General features: G+C 41.4%; 1 protein-coding gene across 1 annotated transcript in view; it reads right to left on the reverse strand.

Moving 5' to 3' along the window:
* Positions 1-21,680, reverse strand: part of FRAS1 (Fraser extracellular matrix complex subunit 1) — a 422,079-nt gene that overhangs the window by 161,893 nt on the left and 238,506 nt on the right. Inside the window, exons 21-22 of the mRNA XM_042984325.1 lie at positions 5,140-5,292; positions 4,722-4,868 (exon numbers count right to left, since the gene is read on the reverse strand). Of these exons, the coding sequence (XP_042840259.1) occupies positions 4,722-4,868; positions 5,140-5,292 (300 nt within the window). The remainder of the gene's footprint in view (positions 1-4,721; positions 4,869-5,139; positions 5,293-21,680) is intronic.

Below are 21,680 nucleotides of genomic sequence, written 5' to 3' on the forward strand. Positions count from 1 at the left end.
TCAGTTGTCCATGCTATAAACCTTGGAGGCTATCTTGACACCCCCCTTTCTCTCATTCCTAATCCACTCACTCATTGGATCCTATTTATTCAAAGTTTTCTATGTGATTCTCAGAACTTTTTGTTTTTCTCCATATCCCCATGTACCAATACATCTAAGCCATCACTATCTCCTACCAGACAACTGTCATAGCCTCCTAATCGATTTCCCCTTACTAAGTTTGACCCCCTTGCATTCTATTGTCCATGTCCCCATAAGAGTGATTTTTTTTAAATCTATACTGCTCAGGTTTCAGAGGACACTTTCATCTATAAACTCATATGTTTCTTCAAACCTGGAAAGTTTCCAGCCATCATTTCTGCAAATATTGCTTCTCCATTATTGCCTCCATTCTTTCTACCTAGATATCTTAATACGCACACTTGAATCCTCTCAATATAATCTCTAAGTCTCTTGTCTTTAACCCTTACGCATTCTTCAGTGACTTCTTCAAGAAGGCCTTCCTTGACTCTCTAATCTAAAGCAAGTCTCCCTGTCACTGCTCTTATAGCACCCCAGACATTTCATTCATGTCATACATAATAATTTTCATTTAAGTGATTATTTATCTTCTGCATCCTTTAAGCTATAAGCTTCATGAGAGCAAAGATCAGGTTTGTTTTTTTCCTTCCAATAGTGTCCAGTACCTAGCCGGTCATCCCTCATATTGTGGGTGTTCGATAAACATATGCACATAAATGAAAGAAGCCAGATATTGTTAATTATATATATTCAAGCATTAGTATCTCAGCCTCATTCTGAAATTTTCTCTAAGTACCTGTCAGAGGAAAAATCTAGAGAATGATCATGTGAGTTTTAGATCTAGAGAATATCAAAGTGTGTGGCACAGTGCAGGAAGATGACCTCCTGGTAAAAATAAAAAGGAAGTCCTCTTGTTTCACATATGAGAAATGTCATTGATGTAAAATATTCATTAGAATATGTAGATTGGTAATTAAAGGTCCTAGAAAAATTCTAGACTGGATTTTCAAACAGATGGTTTGAGAATAGTTAGAAATAAATATTTTAATTTTTGGAAACTTATATGAAATTAAACTGCCATTTCTTTTTTTTTTAATTTGGGTAGAATTTTTACACATGATGTATCTTAATTTTGGCAAACGGTTTGATAAAATCTCAATGATAAGCCTGTGAATACAAAAATTAAGGGAGGACTAGTAGTTTTAGGTGGATTTGAAGACGGTTGAAATACATACTCAAAAAGTTATCAGTAAATCTTTGCAATTAGTAAAATGCCTTTAATAGAATATTATGATGAAGTCTTAATTTTTTACTCGATCAATATTTTTATTAATAACTTTAATAAAAACAAAGAAATGCTAATGATATTTAAATATGCCACATATACCTAATAGTCACATTTTGCCAGAACAATTCAAACTCAGTTTTAGCTAGTTAAAGCAATAAACTAAAAGGAATCAGATGAAATAAGCAAAACTGTAGGTCCTACATTTATTGCCTTTAACCGATTGCACAAATAAAGGAAACAGGAGGCCTGTTTAGACAGTAGTTCCTATAAAAAATTATCTAAGAATTTTAGTTGATTAAAAGCTTATTAAAGGTATGATATGGTGACTAAAGAAACCAACTCAATCTTAAACTGCAGAGCCTTGATATGACCTAAAGGTTAGCTGGACCCCTGGCTTGGCATAGAGCTGCAAAATGAAGCCCAAATGCCACTTCCCCAGCTTAGAGTTACAGGACAATGCCCTGTCCTGATAGCTGAGAGCATCTTGTGATTTACTTCCTCAAGCGCCGATATATCTTCTTATTCTTGAATCCTTCTATGCAGGCCTTCATACTGGCTTCCAAAAGAAATGGATTTGTGCGTTTTGAAATGCTAGAAGACTATATGGAGATTTGGAGGGATGCAGCAATATCACACTGAGGATCAGGGAGCTTCCACCATGTCTATCTGAACCTTTCTTCCTCTTTCACTGAACCCCTCATCTCTTACCAAGGCAACGCACAAATGACCTTGTCCTACTCAGAGCAGTTCTGCACATACCAAAGCCCCTTGGGTTTTCAGCTTCCGTCTCCAAAAGAATGTGGGTAAGGAGCATTTTCTCCATCTTAGGATATTCAGACCACACATGGTATTAGTCATGTTGGTGTGGTCACATCTGGAGTCCCTGGTGCTGCTCTCTGAGGTCCGGGACCCCAGAAAGTGCCAAGAGGACAGTGAAGATGGTGGTAGGTGGACCAGTGAGGGAAGCAGAAATGTACTTTAATGATCACTCATCAAGGAGGAAGGGACCTCACAGCTCAGGAAGTCCACCCTCCTTGTTAAACAGGCTTGCTTTCTACCTCAGCTCTCAGAGAGGGTCATCCACTGCTGCTCCAATACTCTGTTGGCTCCAGTTTTGCCAGAGCAGCAAAGTGCAAGTGGGAAGTGACAGTTAATTTCAAACTTTGGAAGGCAATAAGGTGAATGGGGAAGGGGACTTATTCTATATCGCTCCAGAGGGGAGCACTGGAGGGTCGATGAGAAAGAACAGTCGGACAATGAAACAACTATCACCCCCTGCAATGGACCTGGTGTCCTTCCTCATCGGTAGAAGTCTGTGAGGTGGAGTGACACAGAATCTCTGCAGGGGGTGCAAGGCTGCCTCTGGCCACCCTGGAGTTCTCCTCTTCACCTCTAAAGTGCTACAGTTTCAAGTACTGAGAGCCTCATTTATCATCTTTTTTTTAAAGTTCCTGCCTCAACTGATTATCCTTGAATATAGAGCTCAGTATATAATTTCTAAACATTTCTATAACCAAAATCCAGACAGTTCTCCAGCTCTTACTTTCTTCTATTAATGCCTCCCCTTAATACCGGTTATATTTCCTTAAAAGCCCTTCACTGCACAATTTCTAAAATTGTCAGGCCTATAATTGTCTACAATGATGAGCATTAGACGGGAACACTGTTGATTTTTTTTTACATGCTGGAAACTCAAATATCCCAACTTAAGGGCATGCTTCATTCAATCTTTGAAAGAATGAACCTTAAGCTTTAGCAAAGGACTAAAGCTGGGAGGTTCTTGATTTAACTGAAATAGTCTATGAAATCCTATTTACATGGTAGCACAGAAAATGTATTTGTGCGGAAATCACCTTGCACCAAGGAAAAAGCTTCTCAGAAAGAAACATTTTGATGCAATGGTCTTTTTTTTTTTTTTTGTCATCCAAAGATTCTATTTTTTTCTTTTGAACTTTTATTTCTGTGATTCCACTGCTGTGAAGAGCCTCATCAATCTCAGTCACCATTTCTCCACCAACAGTCTCTTGCTCTTGAACAGAACATGCAAGTATTTCATTCGTGTCTCTTGTGTTAGAGAATCTGTAGATACTGGTAGACAGTTGATATATACTGAGCAAACTTTTTGTTATAAAAGCAAAGAAATTTTTCATGAGTCTGAAAAGGGTATTTATCTCTGGTACCTCAACAGATGATGCAAAATGGTGAGTCCCACATAAATTCATTTCAAATGCAAATCCTTGCAAGCATCTCAGTAAACTAATAGTAGTAACTATCTTTCTGTCTATAAAATATAAATATCTTAAACTGCTTGATTTGCCTCTCATTCTGGAGGAGGAGGAGGAGGAGGAGGAGGAGGATGACGACAACAATGACAACAATAGCTAATCTATACTGAAAGCTTGTTCCCTGCTAAGGTCCATGCCAAGTGCAAGGTGCCATTAGATGTAGGTACCATTATAATCCCCCTTTGACAGAAAAAGAAACTGAGGCCTAGAAGTTAATTCACCTGCTCAAGGGCACAAAGCTAGTAAGTGGTAGGTAGGCCTTGAACTTTAGTCACATGACTCCAGAGCCCACCTTCCTAACCACCAGTCTATAATTCCCTCAATATGGTACTTCTAGGACATAAAATTGAAATACCAACTCTGTATTTGTTGGCTGTCATTTTCAAAAGGTAAAAGTATAACAAAAATTTTTTTGCAAATGACACTTTAGTGATTGAAATAAAGTAAGCTGCCTCAGCATATCACAAAAAATGTTCCTTCATCTGTGAAGGATTTCCTGATTTCTTTTCTACTCCAATTTGCCCTTTCCCTCATTTATCCTAACTCTTTGTTTGTGCCTGACACAAGTAATTAATCATATTTTGACTTACTTGAGAAATAAGACATCTATACAAGTAACTCTCATGCGAGACAAAATAACTACTGTTTGAGCAGAAACCAAATGCTTTGTGGCATGTCAAGCCTTGTGCATTGTCAATATTCAACAAATATATACAGAAAACAAATTAAATCCAGACAAGTGCTTAGGTCACTGGTCACTGATTGTGTACCAGAGCGAGTTCCACTCTCTGCTCAGGATCTTAGAATTGAATTGCCGAGAGAAACCACAAGGATAAAATAGACCAATACTATTTTAAAAATGAGGTAACTAGAGAACAGAGAAGCTAAATGAGTGGCCTCAGATCACACAGCTGGTCCTCGCAGAGGAGATCCCTAGCCCAGAAACTCCCGGTTAGGCCAATGTCTGAATTATAGCCTGCTAATGGCATCCATACACCTTTGTAGATTAACTGTCTTTTTAAAAAGTAAAGGCTATCAAGTGGGAATATGGACACCAGAACTTAATATTTCCTGCAGTGACTCCAGAAGAGCAGGAAAGGAGAGAAATTTCATTTTTAAAAACCTACGCCGACAAGCACGGCCATCATCGAGATAGTGCCCGGGGAAGCAGGCGGTGCTGCAGGTCCCAAGGTGGGACAGCACGAGGTTGGCGTCACAGGAGGTGCAGGAGAAGGGTCCTGCGCCCTGGCAGGTTCTGCAGGAGGAGTGACATTCTGCAGAGAAAAAAAGAGACACAAAGAGAATCTATGAAGTCAAACTCCTTTCCAAAGCAGCAGCCTGAGAGGCGTTAGTAAAAGCCCCAACTGAGAATGTTAGCATGTTAGCTGGTCTGGTTTACTGTCTCACAGCATGCTTCCCGCCTTCTCTCTCTCTCTCTCTCTCTCTCTCTCTCTCTCTCTCTTTCTCGGTTCAAATCTTCTCCACTACTGCCCCAAAGAGAAACTCGTGAGGCACCACCAGCTCCTGTATCCAGCACTTACTCACTTTTACAAGCTCCTCTCTCTGAGTAGAATCCAGAAGGGCAATCAGGAACACAGTGGTCCCCCAGCAGCAGGTACCGGGCATTCTGGCAGCTCAGGCAGATGCTCCCGGTGTTGTGGAGGTCGGCTGCACAGTGCTGGCACAGAGGATGGCAGTCTGGAGAGGGCAGGGGAGCACGCAGAAGGCATGGACAGCATGAGCACGAGGTCTCATTACCACACCCAAGGGCAGAAGGGATCGCAATTACCCCCGCTGCAGCACGGAAAGCAGGAAAAGAGCTTGAAGGCAGCATACATCAGGAAAGTAGACGCTTGGGACCTGTACAAATTGTGTGTTTGAGGTTTTTAGCAAATGGCCAGGCCCAGCACAGCTATTCACTTGTCATCCCTTTTCAACTCAACGACCTTCAAGTACTGGGGCGGCATATGATAGATCCTTGCTAGGAGTACAGAGAGAACTGTCAGACTAACAGGAATAGTACCATCAATATCATCAACATTTCCCCCAAGGGTGCTGAGAACTCTGGCCCAGCGTGCTCCGCCCCCCCCACCCCGCCCCTTCACAGTGCTCCTGAGCTGGGCACAGCTCCCTCCACAAGCTGCCTTCTCAGGAATTGGCCTCCCAGAGTCTGTATACCTGTCTCAGGTGTTGATATGGAGGGGCTGGGGTTAGTAGAAAACTGGGTTGAGTTGGTGGAAAACTTGAGTCTTCAAATAGAGGAAAAGTTACAAGGAAGAGCTGCGAGTTGAAAAGTTATTTTCATGACCCGATACATAATTCACAGAAGCCCTGCTGTACGAGTTGTGATTAAGGCTCTAAGACAAAGCATCTGGCATGGCCAGCATGGTCTCTCTTCTCGCCTATAAAATAGTCATCCTTTAATTAAAGAATCTGGTTGCGTTCAGCTCCCGTTATTGGTGAACACGTCCTCTGCCTCATTTTAGGTGGAATCACCCTTCAAGTTCTGTCTGCCATCCTCCATCCCAAAGGTGGAAGAAAATCCACAAATCCTGAATTACCCACCAAAGTGAAAGAAGAGTAAAGGCCTAGGAAATGGAAGGTTAGACTTCTAACCACAGGCTTTTCCATCTATCCCTGAAGGATTCAAAGCACTGTCTGCACTTGCTAAGGCACTACTCAGGGACCTGATGTCTTGTTCAGCTCAGGGTCTTGTCGATAGAGATTGTGATCTCAAGCAATGTTTAGATTAAAAAATCCTTGTCAATGATGGGTTGCCTGAGTGCTCAGTCAGTTGAGCGTCCAACTCTTGATTTCTACTCAGGTCATAATCTCCTGGTTTGTGAGATCGAGCCCCATGTCGGTCTCTGCCCTGACAGCAAGAAGCCTCCTTGGGATTATCTCTCTCTCTCTCCCTCTCTCTCTCTCTCTCTCTCTCCCTCTCTCTGTCTCTGCCCCTCCCCCACACATGAGCACACAACTCTCTCTCTAAATAAGTAAACAAACATAAAAAAAATCACTGTCAATCACTGCAGATAACCTGCCCCCTGAAATCTGTTTAAACAGGTCTTTTTCTCTATACCTTCAGTGATACTTAATTGCTGACCAGGTGAGATGGGTTCCCCGCAGGAGAAATAGATCTCAGCCCCACACCTGCACCCACTCATTGCCACAAGAAGCCATTTGGGGACCTGCACAGCCACTCCAGAAGTTGAGCTCAAAGCGTCCTCCCCAAAATGCTGACTCTTCTGGGCATGTAAACTAACAGCCCCTGACCCTTTTCTGAACTTTGGGAGTTTCAAATTACAGGCAGCCTTTTCCCCTTATTAAGAACAATTTTCAATCCCTAAAAGCCAAATTAATCCTCATTATAGACCTTTGGTAAATTATAAAGGAAGCAATGACTGTACTGAGAGAAATACGAGGCTACTTCCCCCTGATTCAGTGTATGGTTTCCATACAATGTTCTCTTTCTCTTGTGCCCTCCTCACAGTGCCAGGAGCAAAAGGGGGGATTCAAAAAGCTTCAAAAGTTACTGGAACAAATGGAGGTGACCGTGTTTGACAACGACCTGAACGAGCAGGTGCCCTTGCTAGGGTTGGAAACCGGAGAAACCCGAGCAACATTACTAATTCAAGGCTCCATTATTTGAAAAGTCACGGCCTTTTCCTCTTTCAAGCCAGCACTTACCGAGGGTTCTGGGCTCAGGCATGCATCAACAAGATCTGCAGGTGTTCAGTGGTCTAAAAACTAGTTGCATCTAACTGAGGCTTTCTCTGGTGTGCAATTAAAGGAATGAAAAAGAATAATCACCAAGGACGCTTTGAAGAGAAAGTAAGAAGATCTCTGGAGTACTTTGTGGGTACAATAAATAAATATTTATGAATTTGTCTGATCTTGGGGATCTCTAGAAGCTCTTGAAATGAGTGTAATGTGCATTAGTTACTTCTCAAGAAAGCTACAGCTAGACTGTGGATGCTCCTTCCCACTCTCACAGCAGCTGCTTGTATACCCTTGCTCCTGGCTCCAGGCACCACCCCAACCCTGCCCACCTCCTCCCACCTCCTCCCAGATTCTCTTACCTTCTACTTCATTCAGCCCATCAAGCAGGAGCACCTTCGAGTCCTTCCTGTCAGCCTCAAAACATCTTTCTTTACCCATTTTTATTTCATTTCTTGTCTTCTCAGAGGATAAAATGGCTAATTCCTCCACCCACATCCTTGATCCAATTTTCAACATTAGAACATTATTTCAGCATTATTGCATCTTTTATCCCACCTCTCTTCACTCTCCTTGACCTCAACCTCTGAACAGCCTCTGCATCACCTACCCCTCCAAAGTTTTTCTCCACAACCATGCTGCCGTTTCTTGCCTTCCCTTCCCCACCCAACTTCCCTGCCTCCCTAACTCCTCAGCTCCCCAGGATCTGCTTCAGCCTTCACGAAAGTGCTGTGGTATTGCCTTGAAAATGTCTCTCACCCCCTCTTATGACCAAATCTAACAGCTTCCTTTAATTTCTAACCCACCGGAGATCTCTGTAACACAGGACACTCCCGGCCACCCTTCTCTTGGACCCCTGTTCTGCTTTCATATGCTTTATCCTGGTGCTCTTCATGGCCAGGTCCTTGTTCTCTGCCTCTGACTGCCTGATAAATGTAGGGATTCCTCACCACACTCAACTTCTGCCATCCCCTAATCAAGTCTCACTCTCTAAAGGTCCTAAACTACACATGGCTGTTTGCATCATATTTTGGTATACAGCTACTAGAAGCCAGTGGAAAGGGCTCAAGAGTCTGAGACTCCAAAATCACTCAAGGCCTCTGCCTCTGTTCATAGCTCCATGTTAAGCCTCAAGAAAGCATCAGATCAATTGCCAGACATATCACATTGCATTCTGGAGTGAGTACCCAGAGGCAAAAAGAAATCAATAAATGACACCTGAAAATATAAAACAATCAAATGCAGGTTGCCCAAAGCATTGCATTAATGCAAGGAAGTTTAAAGTTTTCCTTACACATGAGAAAGTATCCCAATCTGGAAGTTGGACTCCTTCTTTTTGTTTACAACCTGTATGCATCCCTTATTCATTCATCCATGGTTTAAAAAGTCATACTGAACACCCAATCCTATGAATAGATTCATTCCAAAACAAAAAACTAAGTGATCCCATGTTAATATATTCATGCAAACCTCCCATCCCAACTCTCTCACTTACAAGCCCTATCAGAAGGCCACTTAAATATGCTCTGAAATCCTGCTCCAAAGTCAATCCAATCTGGCTTTTATTAAACCAACCAGAAAAGAAAAATAAACTCCTAAAACCTGGGAAATACTTCTGTCTTGAAAGGCTTGAAGTCAAAATCTCTTTATAGGAGAGACTTCTTTGGGAGAGCTCAAAATGAGTAATGATGTGCAGGGAAAGAAGCCAGAAACCAGGGCAAAAAGGGCATGAGAATTAATACCTGTGTTTTGATTTACAATCTGAAAAGTATAGTTCCTGAGAACAGACCACAGAACTTGGGCATGATGGGCTACAAGTGGCCAGTCCCACTGGGTACCACCTGTAAGCAAGCTTCAGGCTCAGGCCTGGGAGCCACTGAGATCTTCTGCCCAGAAGAGGGGCTGAATGTGGTTCAGACAAGAAGCTTGAGGTTTTATTTTTTGAATACAAAGTGAGCCATGGCAGAAAATATGAAAAACACTTTTACTAAGTATAAGTAAACAAAAACCACCCTAAGTAGCCCTCTCAGAGTAAATAACTACTAATATTGACATTTTTATCTTAGTTCTTTTTCTGTATTAATTTTACATACATATCTCTTTACATAGATGAGATTATATTAAATGTTGTCACTTAATATCTTTTTTTAACTCAATACCATCAGCATTTCTACATATCATTAGGAACTCTTTACAAACATCATTTTAGGGACTGCATAATATCCCAGTTTTAAATAAATAAACAGGAAATTTACCATTTTTCTTATATAGTTGATCCTTGAAAAACCAAGGGTTAGGGGTGCTGACCTCTGCGCAGTCAAAATTCTGTGTACAACTTTCAACTCCCCAAAAACTTAACTACTAATAGCCTACTATTGACTGGAAGCCTTAAATAGGTGACTGTAATAAGTTAATCAATTAACAAATATTCTGCATGTTATATGCATTACATACTGTATTTTTACAATAAAGTAACCTAGAGAAAAGAAAATGTTAAGAAATCATAAGAAATGGAGAGCCTGGGTGGCTCAGTAGGTTAAGCATCTGCCTGCAGCTCCAGTCACGATCTCATGGTTTGTGGGTTCAAGCCCCGCATCAGGTTGTCTATTGTCAGCACAGAGCCTGCTTCTGACCCTCTGTTCCCCTCTCTCTGCTTCTCCTCCACTCTCTCTCTCTCGAAAAGAAAAGAAAAGAAAAGAAAAGAAAAGAAAAGAAAAGAAAAGAAAAGAAAATCATAAGAAAAAACATATTCACAGTACTGTACTGTATTTATACAACAACAAAAAAATCCACATATAAGTGGACCCGCAGAGTTCAAACCTCTGTTGTTCAAGAGTCAACTGTACTTGAACATTTACTTCCAATTTGTCCACTTTCATAATGAAGGCCCAGATAAGACCTTTGTGCATTTTAGATTAGTTCCCCAAAGACGTTGTCAAGGATGCAATTCATATTATTATTACAGCTTATATTTATTGAGCTCTGAATATATATCGAGTACTATACTAATTATTATAAATGCATAATCTCATTTGCAAAAATAAAGTAGGTGGTATTATTATCCCCATTTTAAAGATGAGGAAATGGAGACTCAGAGGTTGATTTGCTCACACATGTCATCTTCACACTGACTCTAGAGCATGTACTTTTAACCACTACAGGCATGAAAAACATGTAAAATTCTTAATAGGTGTTACAAATTCCATTCCAGAAAGTTTGTATCATATTACATTTCCAAGAGCCACTCATAAGACTGTTCCATCATAACTCTGCCTGCACTAAGGAACTGAAAAATAGTAAGGCAATCTTGTTTAATCTGGTTGGTGAAAACTGCTATTACATCATTGGTTTCATTTATATTTCTTTTATTATAAGTGAGTCTGAGCATTAAAAAATCTTTCAAACAATAAAAATGTTTAAATGCCTACTGTAGGCATGGAGCTTTCATTATGGTGGGGAAAAAAACAACCCTGGATATATAATTATAGTTGAGTGTGAAATATGTGTAATCAAACAATAATTTGATATATCAACCAATGAGTTCCTTTCTCATTCACTGCAAGTAACTATCCCCATTGAACCAGGAAGCATGGACCATCATGTACTCCCAGAGAAAGTTATCAGAATCAAATCTACAAAGATACCAAATTCCCAGAGTCCAGGGAACAGATTAAAGATGGAAGAAAAAAACAAAACTTTGAAGTGCATTGGAGCTAACAGACCCAGGCCCTCCACCACCAATACAACCCCTGCATTCTTCACTTCTGTACCCAAGCCCAGAAAAATGCTTCAATCCAGAGAGGAAGAAGGGGCAGAGGCAGAAAGACCATTCACTTTACCCTTGCCTTCCACTCCCACAGAATAGGTTGGAGGCAGCCAAGTGGAACATTCAAGAATCCAACAGTAAAGTGGACTTGGACTGTGCTTCTTGCCTTAAGGAGGGTTTTTCTCCAAATTGAGACCTGCGTCGGAGGGCAGTAGAGATGACGGCACCGTGGGATGAGCAATGATAGAGTGTATGGCAAACACTGAGAGGCAGGACTGCCAGAAGACTGTTACAAACATTTTGTAAAATGCTAACAGGCTAAGTACCAGGGTGCCATATAAATCTATAATAGGGGTCCTGATCCAGTCCAGGAGATGGGAAGGCCTCCTAGAGAAGGTGGAGCCATGAACCCCTAGTGAGGGTAAGCTGGACAGGATGAGAAACAGTCCCAAGAAGAGGAAAAACTTAGACCAAAACCCAGCAGCCCAACAGAACAGGATGCCTTCAAGGAACTGAGAAAAGTTCAATATGGCTGGATCTTGAAGAACATACAAAAGAACCACTTAGGACCTGGCTGTACCAGTTTTAGAATACCACATAAGTCATGGAAAGGAATATGTATTTTATTTCAAAGGCGATCAGGAATGGGTGTGTGCATGTGCGTGTGCATGTGCATGTGTGTGTGTGTGTGTGTGTGTGTGTGTATTCATTACCAGTCTATTTACAGAGTTCTCTGTGTTTTTTATTACAGATTTAAATGAGAAATTGTTATATGGAAGGTAACTAGTGTTGAGAGAAGACATGAGAACCATAGCAAAGAACCAACAATCTAAGAAAACTCAGGCATACAGCAGCTCTCAATATGAACCTTTCTGGGGGGAGGGACCAAGGTCCCTGCTGTTCTTTCACCTCCTCCCCTCCATTACATCTAGAAGACTTTCTCTGTTAATAACATTCCACTGTTGAACTGTTCTCATGAGGCTTGTGCTGGACTAGGCATAATAAGAATATAAAAAATACTATAACATAAGTACATGAAAGCTATCTTGACCAGGAATGAAGATCTTGGATTTCTTTTGAGAAGAAAGGCCAACGTGCCAGTGGTTTGTCTCTCAGGCATGCCCTGGGAAGACCTTTCTGCAAAATGTCAGCTTCTAAAATACCTTTAAAAATTAAAACAAAGTAGAATTTGACCAAATCAGTAGTACCTAGTGGGTAGTCCCTACCTATTTGTTGAAAGAAAGAAAGAAAAAAGATTATTGGAGTTAAAATACTAACAGGTTGTAGGGGATTTGGAGGCTCATGAAAAAGGCTCATCCTGGTTTTCAAAATCCACTTCGGGCCAAGAGGAAAAGGGCGTCACTTGGCTCTATGTGTGTGACAATTTACAACTGCCTTGTTGGTTGAATTTGAGATAATGAAAAGATAAATGTCCCCACAGCCAGCCAAATGTATTAATTATACACTGTAAACATAATCAAGAGGTGGTGTGAGCCCCATATCCAGGCACTGCAGCAGATGACCATGTGTCCCGGGAAACTACTCTGACACCCGTCACTTCATGTGTAGGAAAATCTATAGGCATATTTTCTAAGAATTAAGCTAATTTAGAGGCAACTCTTGCATTCTTCCTGGTAGGTGGTGACCATCTGACAAATCCTAACTCAGATCCTTGCTGGACCCACACTGTAGGAACATAACTACTGTCAGAAATTGTGTCCTCAAAATGGCAGCCGTATTCTCAGGCCAACAAACCAGAGTGAGTTCCCCTATAATCCTCCTCACCCCACCTTCCCTGCCCATTCCTCTCCCTGCAGGTGACATTTGGAACAATTTCACAGGATTCACTAGAGGAAGTTTATACTGTCACAGCTTAATTTGAACCAGGGCTGCAGTTACTATAATAGGGGAATGGAGTTTCCAACCCACCAATCTAGCAACCTCTGCAAGGATTAACGTCCCATCCTAAAAGCCCCATCTGTGAAGTAAGGCATTTGCATCTGACCTTGCTGTCTGTAATCAAAAAAGGAGGCTAACCTCAAATATGTCTAAATGGTGAGTGTGTATCCATTAATTGCTTAAAAGCAGCTCCTATTCCGGAGGCCGTCTCTCCAGGTCCTAGCAATGCTCCTCAGTAAGTAAATCTTTATTTGTCACGATTTCAATTACAGTGAAGAGTCTTTAAATATGACTCATTAAGGGTGACAAAGAAAGAAGAGAGACCCGGGATACATTTATGCGTAGCCTGTTTCAGATTACTGGTGTAGAATAAGCATGTGGTACAGGGCAGGGCAGATGAAATTCCAGCTGTTTGTATGTGTGCCTGCTTGCTAACGAACCCAGTGAATGAGCACTTTAAACAAACAAATTAATGAACACATTACAAGGGAGACTGGAAAGGGAGTATTAGCTCGGGCTGAAATAAATACATTTCTTCTTTTTAAGCAAGCGGAGGATTCCATTTGTTCCCTAAATATGCACAGCATGCAGACATGCTAAAAATTTAAATATACAAAAAAAATATTTTGACTCAGCAGCTGCAATATCCTCTAATATGTCACCCTGCAGCTGTAGGGAAATTACATGTGGTCATCACTGTGTGATGCTTTCTTCAAATCACAAAGGCTCTGCTTCGAGGATCAGTGAGGATTACCCACAATCATGATGGATGGAAGCACACGGCAGTGAAATGACTTATTTCACGTCTTTGGAGCGAAGTCAAAAAAGCTTGAAGATATTAAAGTAAATGCATACTGTCAAAGCAATGGCTTTGGATGTTGGTTTTATGGGGCAGTGACTCCTTAGCTGATAAATAATGACCTATAAAGACAAATTTAGACACACAGTGAGTTTTTAATAATGTCCTGTCAGTCGATTAGGTTCTTAATGCAACCACATTAAATGCGTTTGGAAGCGGTTAAAATAATCAGCACTTGTGGCTGTTCCTCATCATGTGAAACAGAAGTGATTTCTTGCCAGAACTCGGGGCCCTTAAAGTGCGTATAGAATTTGAATTCAGATGCCACCTTTAAAATTGACGAGGTACTACTTGTGAGATAGTACAGAAGAAATCCACAAAACAACATACAGATGGCGGAAGGGAAAAAAGCACCCTCTCTTTCCCCACAGATTGCTTTGTCCTAGCCCACCCGTGAGTGAGCTCTTACAAACCCTGTGTTCTTTTTGTAGCAGCGAGAGGCAGTGCCAGATGGACGGAGCACAGCTCTCTGCTCAGTTCTGGTGCCAGTTCTCGCTGCCAACAAGGGGTCATGAGAACCACTCCTCCGTGTATGACGATGCCTCCTACCTAGCCTTCCAAAAGCTCATGCTTTGCTCTTGGTTTACCTCCCCAACAAGAAAACGTTCACTTCAATGAACATTTATGGAATGTGAGTTGGGTGTGAGGCACTGTGGAAGTTACCTCAGGAGACAGAGCATTGAGTCAGATGCTGCATCTTCCCTTGAGATGCTCACGACAGGGTCTACTTTAGGAAAGCCACACCTGAAATGCAACATATATTTAAGGGGGACCAGAGAATATTTTATCCAAAGAGAATAGGAAGGACTTGAACTTGGTGAGATGCGGCAGTGATTGGAATGTGCAATAGGGCAGGGGGCAAGCAGGGTAACTCAACTGTTTTCGAATTACCCTGATTGAAAAATCAGTAGTGGGTGGACAGGAAATTCAGCAGATGGAAGAAATGGACCTGGTAGATTAAGGGAGATGAAGATGGGTAGTTTCCTTTGGAGGTTTTGAGTATGGTGCTCCTGTGCAGTAGTTGTCCAGGAGGTAGACATGTAAAACTGAGGGCCTGGAAATGGCCATCACATGTGCACTAAACATGGGCTCCGAGGAGAAAACAAAAATGAGGACTGGATTGAGGCTGGGAGGGATGCTGCGGTCCCAGAGGAAAGGGGCTGGGGGACGAGGGGAGGGAGGGAAGGAGGGGGGGAAATGAGTAACAAGAAGAGGAAATAACTGCCTGGAAAGACCAGTTCACAAGGGTGATGCACAGACAGGCTCCAGGCCACAGATGGAGGAGCCAGGGTGAGGGGGACTCCTTTCTCGGAGAAAGTAAGGAAAAAGAAGTATCTAAAAGAAGATGCAGAGACACTTGAGGAGAAACGTGAGTGAGAGTTTTTGTTGTTGTTTTTATCAGATCATGTTATTCTTTTGAATGAGAAAGCAGAGATGTAAACCAATCTGAGTGAGATTGGAGTTGAGGGAAAGTGGGGACAGTGCGCAAGAAAAGGCCAGGGTGGGCAGGATGACAAAACACCAAAGGGAGCTCCAAATAGTACAGTTGCTGAGAAGCAGAGAAGGTCTTACTGGACAGAGGCTGGTGACATGTGCTCAGCTGTGTGCCCTCTGATGTGGCCCCACTTCGATGCCCAGCTCTACTACTTCCTGGCTGTGAAACACTGACTAAATTGGCTAATGTCCCTAGTCTCAGTCTCCTGGGCTATAAAATGGAGATGCTACCAATCATAGGACTGACCTCGAAGGTTTGCAGTCAGGATTAAATGAGATAATACACATGAGGAGCTGGCACGTAGTAAATGCTGAAAAATGTTGGCCACTATTTTTAAATTAAAAAAAAATTTTTTTAAGTTTATTTAGTTTTTAAAAGAGAGAGAGGGGGTGGGGGAAGGATAGAGAGAGAGGTAGATACAGAATCCAAAGCAGGCTCCAAGCTCTGAGCTGTCAGCACAGAGCCTGACATGGGGCTTGAACTCATGAGCTAAAGTCAGACGCTCAACCGATTGAGCCACCCAGGCACCCCACTTAAATTTTTTTTAATGTTTATTCTATTCTATTCTATTCTATTCTATTCTATTCTATTCTATTCTATTCTATTCTGTTTATTTATTTTGAGAGAGAGAGAGACAGAGACAGAGTATGAGCCGGGGAAGGGCAGAGAGAGAGGGAGACACAGGATCCGAAGCAGGCTCCAGGCTCTGAGCTGTCCACACAGAGCCCAACGCAGGGCTTGAACTCATGGACTGTGAGATTGTGACCTTAGCTGAAGTTGGCACTCAACCGACTGAGGCACCCAGGCGCCCCCATTGGCCACTATTCTTTATCCACTGTAGGCCCAGTCAGAACTGACACTGGTACTGATGGTCACGCCTACATCTAAATCACTGTTTTTGCCTATAGCATGTAAACCACAGAGATTTACATGTGTGTAAGAAACATGGCTAAGTGCAGCCTTAGCAATCTTGCTATCTTTAGTACTGAGAGGATGACCTGTGGGTCTAAATTCAGTTGTGTTCTTTGAGCAAGACTGTGGCCTGCAGTTCTTATGAAGACAACAACAGTCCTGATTTCATTGGGAGCCCTGCCAAGTAGAAGGTTTTTAAGTAAGGTCTTTCTGTTATTACTAAATCCAGGTAAGATATTATTTAGTAGAAGTCACATGAAGGAGAATATACAAGTTCTTCCTTTTTTTTTTTTTTTTTTTTTTTTTTTTTTAATTTAGGAAGGCCCCAATTTAAGCATAGGTCATGTTCTTTTTTTTTTTTTTTCTGGAAGGAAAAGTAAAGAAGAGAAACACCTTGAAATATTCAATCATCCTTCAACAGACAGGGTGGTTTCTTAAATAAAACACAAATTGGGAGAACAAGGGAGAGACAATCACTGAAAGTTCTGGAGAGAGACTGGATATGCAATTCATAGTTCAAGCAATAGGAGATAGGCTGACAAGATGAGGAATAAGAAAAGAAAGTGAATTGCCAAAGAAGAAGATAAGGAAAATAAAGCAGCAGTGTTTAAAGAAAAAAAAAAGATACTAGAAAATTGAAAAAATATAGAGATAGAAGAATTGGACCAGATGGAATGAAGTGGAAGGCGAACAAGAAAGAGATAAGAAGCAAAAAATGGGTCACACTAAGAAGAAAGACCCTTGACATAATTACTATGTGAAGCATTAGAAGGGATTATCGTAATCATTAGGGCGCCAGATTCGAGTCATGTATTTACACAGCATTTCTTGATCATCATCTATGTGCCAGTACAGTGATGACTGCACTGAGAATTCCCACAGAATAAGAATTCCCACCTCTACAGCAAGGTTTCCTGGACGATCAAATGAAAAGATAAATGAGAAAATGTTTTGAAAAGTATAAAACTCCAGAAACACACCAATGTTACTATTAACAATAACTTGAGAAACAGACCTAGTCCCAGCTGAAACCCTGCATCTCATACTTAACCCCTGATGGCCCAGGCAGTAAACCCACCCCCTGCTGGTTACTGCCCAGCTCTACTATAGGAAATGGCCACTCAAATTAAGGAAAACAAACATAATGGAACACCAGTTAGCCATTACAAATGATGATAATGTGGATTCTTCCAATATTTGCCAACACACAGAAATACATAAATTAAAGTGATAGTTAAGAGAAATGAACAAAGAAATACATAGGTGCTGACTACAACTATAAAAAAATGCAACGTATCCACTGAAAAAGATTAAAGTAAGGGGCGCCTGGGTGGCTCAGTCAGCTCAGGTCATGATATCTTGGTTCGTGAGTTTGAGCCCCGCACTGGGCTCTCTGCTGTCAGCACAGAGCCAGCTTTAGACCCTCTGTCCCCCATCTCTCTCCCTCTCTTGCACTATTGCAATCTCTCAAAAATAAATAAACATTTAAAGCAAATGCAGAATGCGGGGCACCTGAGTGGCTCATTCGGTTGAGTGTCCAAATTCATCTCAGGTCATGATTTCACGGTTCATGCCTCACACTGGGCTTGCTACTGTGAGCTTGTCAGCTCAGAGCCCACTTCAGATCCTCTGTCCCCCTCTCTCTGACCCTCCCCAACTTGTGCTTTTCAAAAATGAGTAAATAAATATTTAAAAAAATAAATGCAGAATGATATAAATTATTAAATTTCAGTGTGCATTAATGTTTTTCTTTAAAGTGTATGTATTTATAAGAATATATACAATAAGAGTACGTGGCAGTCTAAACAGCTTCCTTAGCATTTGAAACAGACAAGGAAGTTCTTGGAACATTCCCCAACAATGCTCTCTATCGCATCGTGTTACGCCAGTCCCTTTTAATCCACCTTTTAATCCACTAATCAAAAAATTGTTCTTGAGTCCCTATTGTTGTAAAACTATATTTAGCACCGTAGAGTACAACAAAATGGTTAAACATGTAGATTTTGGAATCATACTAAGTTCAAATCTTGGCCCTGTCTTCCTACTTTTGTCATTTTGAACAAATTACTTACCTTTCTGTGTTTCAGTTTCTTCAAATGTAACAGTGGTATTACTTTGGAGGATCATTGTTAATATTAAATGGCAAAATGCATTCAAAGCAATTAGCACAATGCATGTCACATAAGAAGCCCTCAGAACAGTCACCTATTATTAGATACCACGAAAAGATCACTCACAGGAAACGTGAGCTAGTCAATGCCAAGTACTAGGTAACTGGTAGAAACAATCAGCCCACCAGGAATTAAAACTGGGTCATGCCAAGAGGAAGCTGGTCCTAGAAAGGATGGAATCATGGGGAATAGATGGACAGGATTTTGATGATCAAAATAAGGTAGTAACTGCTACATGTTTATAGTGTGTTTCTCTCACCTTCCTTTCAGTTTGTAGTTGCAGGAGCAGTTACAGCAAGATGTAGGGCAGTGCTAACGCACCTGCCCCACATGCAGAAGCTGGTGTCAAACAAGAACTGGCTCTCACCTCTGGCTTCAAGCCATGGTGCATGGAGGCAGAGAGCCGGCACACTGGCTCACACAGGGCTTCTTCCCAGCTCCTTAATTATGTTCCACTTGAACTTGGGTTTTCATTGCTCGATGTTGGAGTTGTATCAGCTTATTCTAAAACAGGCATTTGTTGCTCCTTTAATTTGTGCATTTTAACATTTCACCATTTTTTTAGGGCTCCCATCTTTCAGAAATGATGACAATAAATGGGGGAAATCATGGAGGGACTCAAAAGTTTTTCTTTTTATGATTTGGAAGAAAGATGTTAACAGGGCTTCTAATCAGTCCACAAATGGCTTCAGTCAGGTTCAGAGAGCAAATACTCCTCAGACCTAACACTGGAAGATGATTATTGATTGCTCTTTGGTGCTCTTCAACAAGCAAGAGAGTGGCAAACCTGAGCACTCTTGGTGACCTTCTGCTTGCCCAGAGGACAGAAGGAGGAAGGAAGGAAGGAAGGAAGGAAGGAAGGAAGGAAGGAAGGAAGGAAGGAGGGAAGGAGGGAAGAAAGGAGGGAAAGGAAATCCATAATCTGAGTATTGGTTCATTATTTCACTTTACCTTTAGGAAGTGCCAATAAATTGTCAAATATGTTAAAATCATTGCAGGACTTCCCAAAGACTGTTCTGCAAAACACTCATTAGCTCTGAGAGGCTATAACAAATAAAGGGGAGGGGTCTGCAATGAAATGTGTGAGAAATGGTGTCCAGTCTCCTTCATTTTAGAAATTCACAATGCACATCTGCTTTTTTAAGGTTCTAAGAAATTCTGCAATAAAGAATAGTGCTTCACTTTATTTAACTGAGAGTTTCCCAAATTCACTTAGCCAGAAGTCTTTTTTTGCATGCAATACCTATTAACCATTGTTTAAAACTTGAGTCCCATGGAAAACAATATGAAAATGCTCAGAATAATATTTCTTTACTGACACTTGTCTTCTTTTGCTTACATTCTGTCATTACTGCCTAAACAAACAAAATTCAATCCCCCAGAATTGTACAACCCTAACAAATCAGCTGTTTATAATTTTCCAGGTCTCCCCCTCTCCATATTATTCTCAGTATTATCTCCTCTTCCATGTAAGAACTCAAATGTATCAGGCATTCCACAAAACCCACAGCATTTTTTTAATGCTTCTGCATTTGGATATTGTCCCCTCATGTTTTCTTTTTAATTTTCACCATCTTCTATGAACAGGGGAAAAGGTTTTAGCTGAGAAAGACAAGTGGAGAAGGCACCTCAAGCTTTGAAATTTGGGAGAATGTTGTTTACATGTGGGCAAAATGTAAACAACAACAAAAATCTATGATGAAAAAGCCTGTTTCCATAGCACTGAACCATGCCTGCTGCAATTTGTCCACTCTTGCCTCTCACCTCAGTTCATTTATCTTTGTTGAAAACCTTCAGCCCTGGCGTAAATCTCACAAATTATATATTTGCTTTGATAAGCTTGCAGGGGGGAAAAAAACAAAAAAAAAAACCCCACACATATGACATCTCCATATGTGATAACACATTGAGGTTTTGGACCTGTTCCCAGGATGTGTTTATTCTTGTCTGTGTGATAGATTAGATGTAATTTTCTTTCTTAAACAGCTAAGTGCAATTAAGAGGTCTCTGATGATGATCTTAGGTACAGCTCAGATAGAGAATAAATCCTGTGAGTAAATCCTACCACCCTGCCAAGCTCACACATGATAGAGGGAACAGAGAGGGTTCTTCTCCAGGGGCTAGAATTTCCCAACGATGGTAACATGCATTTCACTGATGGCACCGCATGGGGAGGATTATCTTCTGCTTTGTCTATCATCACAGAGCTCTCCCTAACACCTTCCTGAGTTTAGATAAAAGTCCTTGAAATGTTCCAGAGGTAAACTATGACTTGACTAAAGCCACACTTGAGTTCAAAAAAATGTTCTAGGAATTTAGGTTCAGGGTAAAATAAAAATAGCAGATGAGCTCCTAGTGGCTACAGAAAGAAACGGGTGTTCATTTAAACCTTCCACCTCCTCATGGACAGCTACTCCTAGATGTCCAATGATCACCCCAAATTCAACTTGTCCAGTTCAAACCCCTTGTCTTCCATTTCCTGCCCTTAGTAAATGGTACTCCCACTCCTCAAATTTATTTGCCCAGAAACCTTGAAAATCATCCCCCAAATTCCCTCTCCCTTAGTCTCCAGGGCTGAGATATTGCTGACTTCTCGATTGCTTCTATTAGGTTGAACCATATAAACTTGCCACTATTTGATCATTTGTGCACAAAACCCAGCAATCTCACACAGGTCGACCTAATATATAATTAATTCTTAGTGAAGCCATACCCCCTTGTCTTCATCCCCTCAGCGATTTTCTCATTAAAGGGCTTCCTCTCTGATCTGACTTCTTACAACTACCTCTTAAGATCCTTTTGCCCCAGTCTTGTCTTCTACACAATCTTTGGTGGATCTTTCTCTTCACAGAAATGCAACCACGACCTTCCCCTCCCTAGAAACTTCCAAGAGACCCCCACAGCCTTGATGACAAAGTATATTCTCCTTAAACATAACATACGAGGCCTTCCTGACTGGCCCTGTTTCCTTCTGCTTCAGGTACCATGACTGCCACACTCAGGGCTGACATTCTGCTTAATTCTTTGTTGGTGCCCGAACAGATCATAGTCTTTGGCCCATTTTCTGGAATGTTCTCCCCTCCAAGTCTCCAAACCCCTCTAATTCTCACTCATCTTTCAAAATCATCTCAGTTATGGTGTGCTCTGGAAAGCCTTTACTACCCACCCTCCCCCACACCCAGTGTGGGTTAGGGTCCTGCCCCACAGATTTGCCTCCTCTCCATAGCAACATCATATTCAAACATATGTCCTTCGTTCACTCTG

This window comes from Panthera tigris, chromosome B1, assembly GCF_018350195.1.
Source record: "Panthera tigris isolate Pti1 chromosome B1, P.tigris_Pti1_mat1.1, whole genome shotgun sequence".
Taxonomy (NCBI): domain Eukaryota; kingdom Metazoa; phylum Chordata; class Mammalia; order Carnivora; family Felidae; genus Panthera; species Panthera tigris.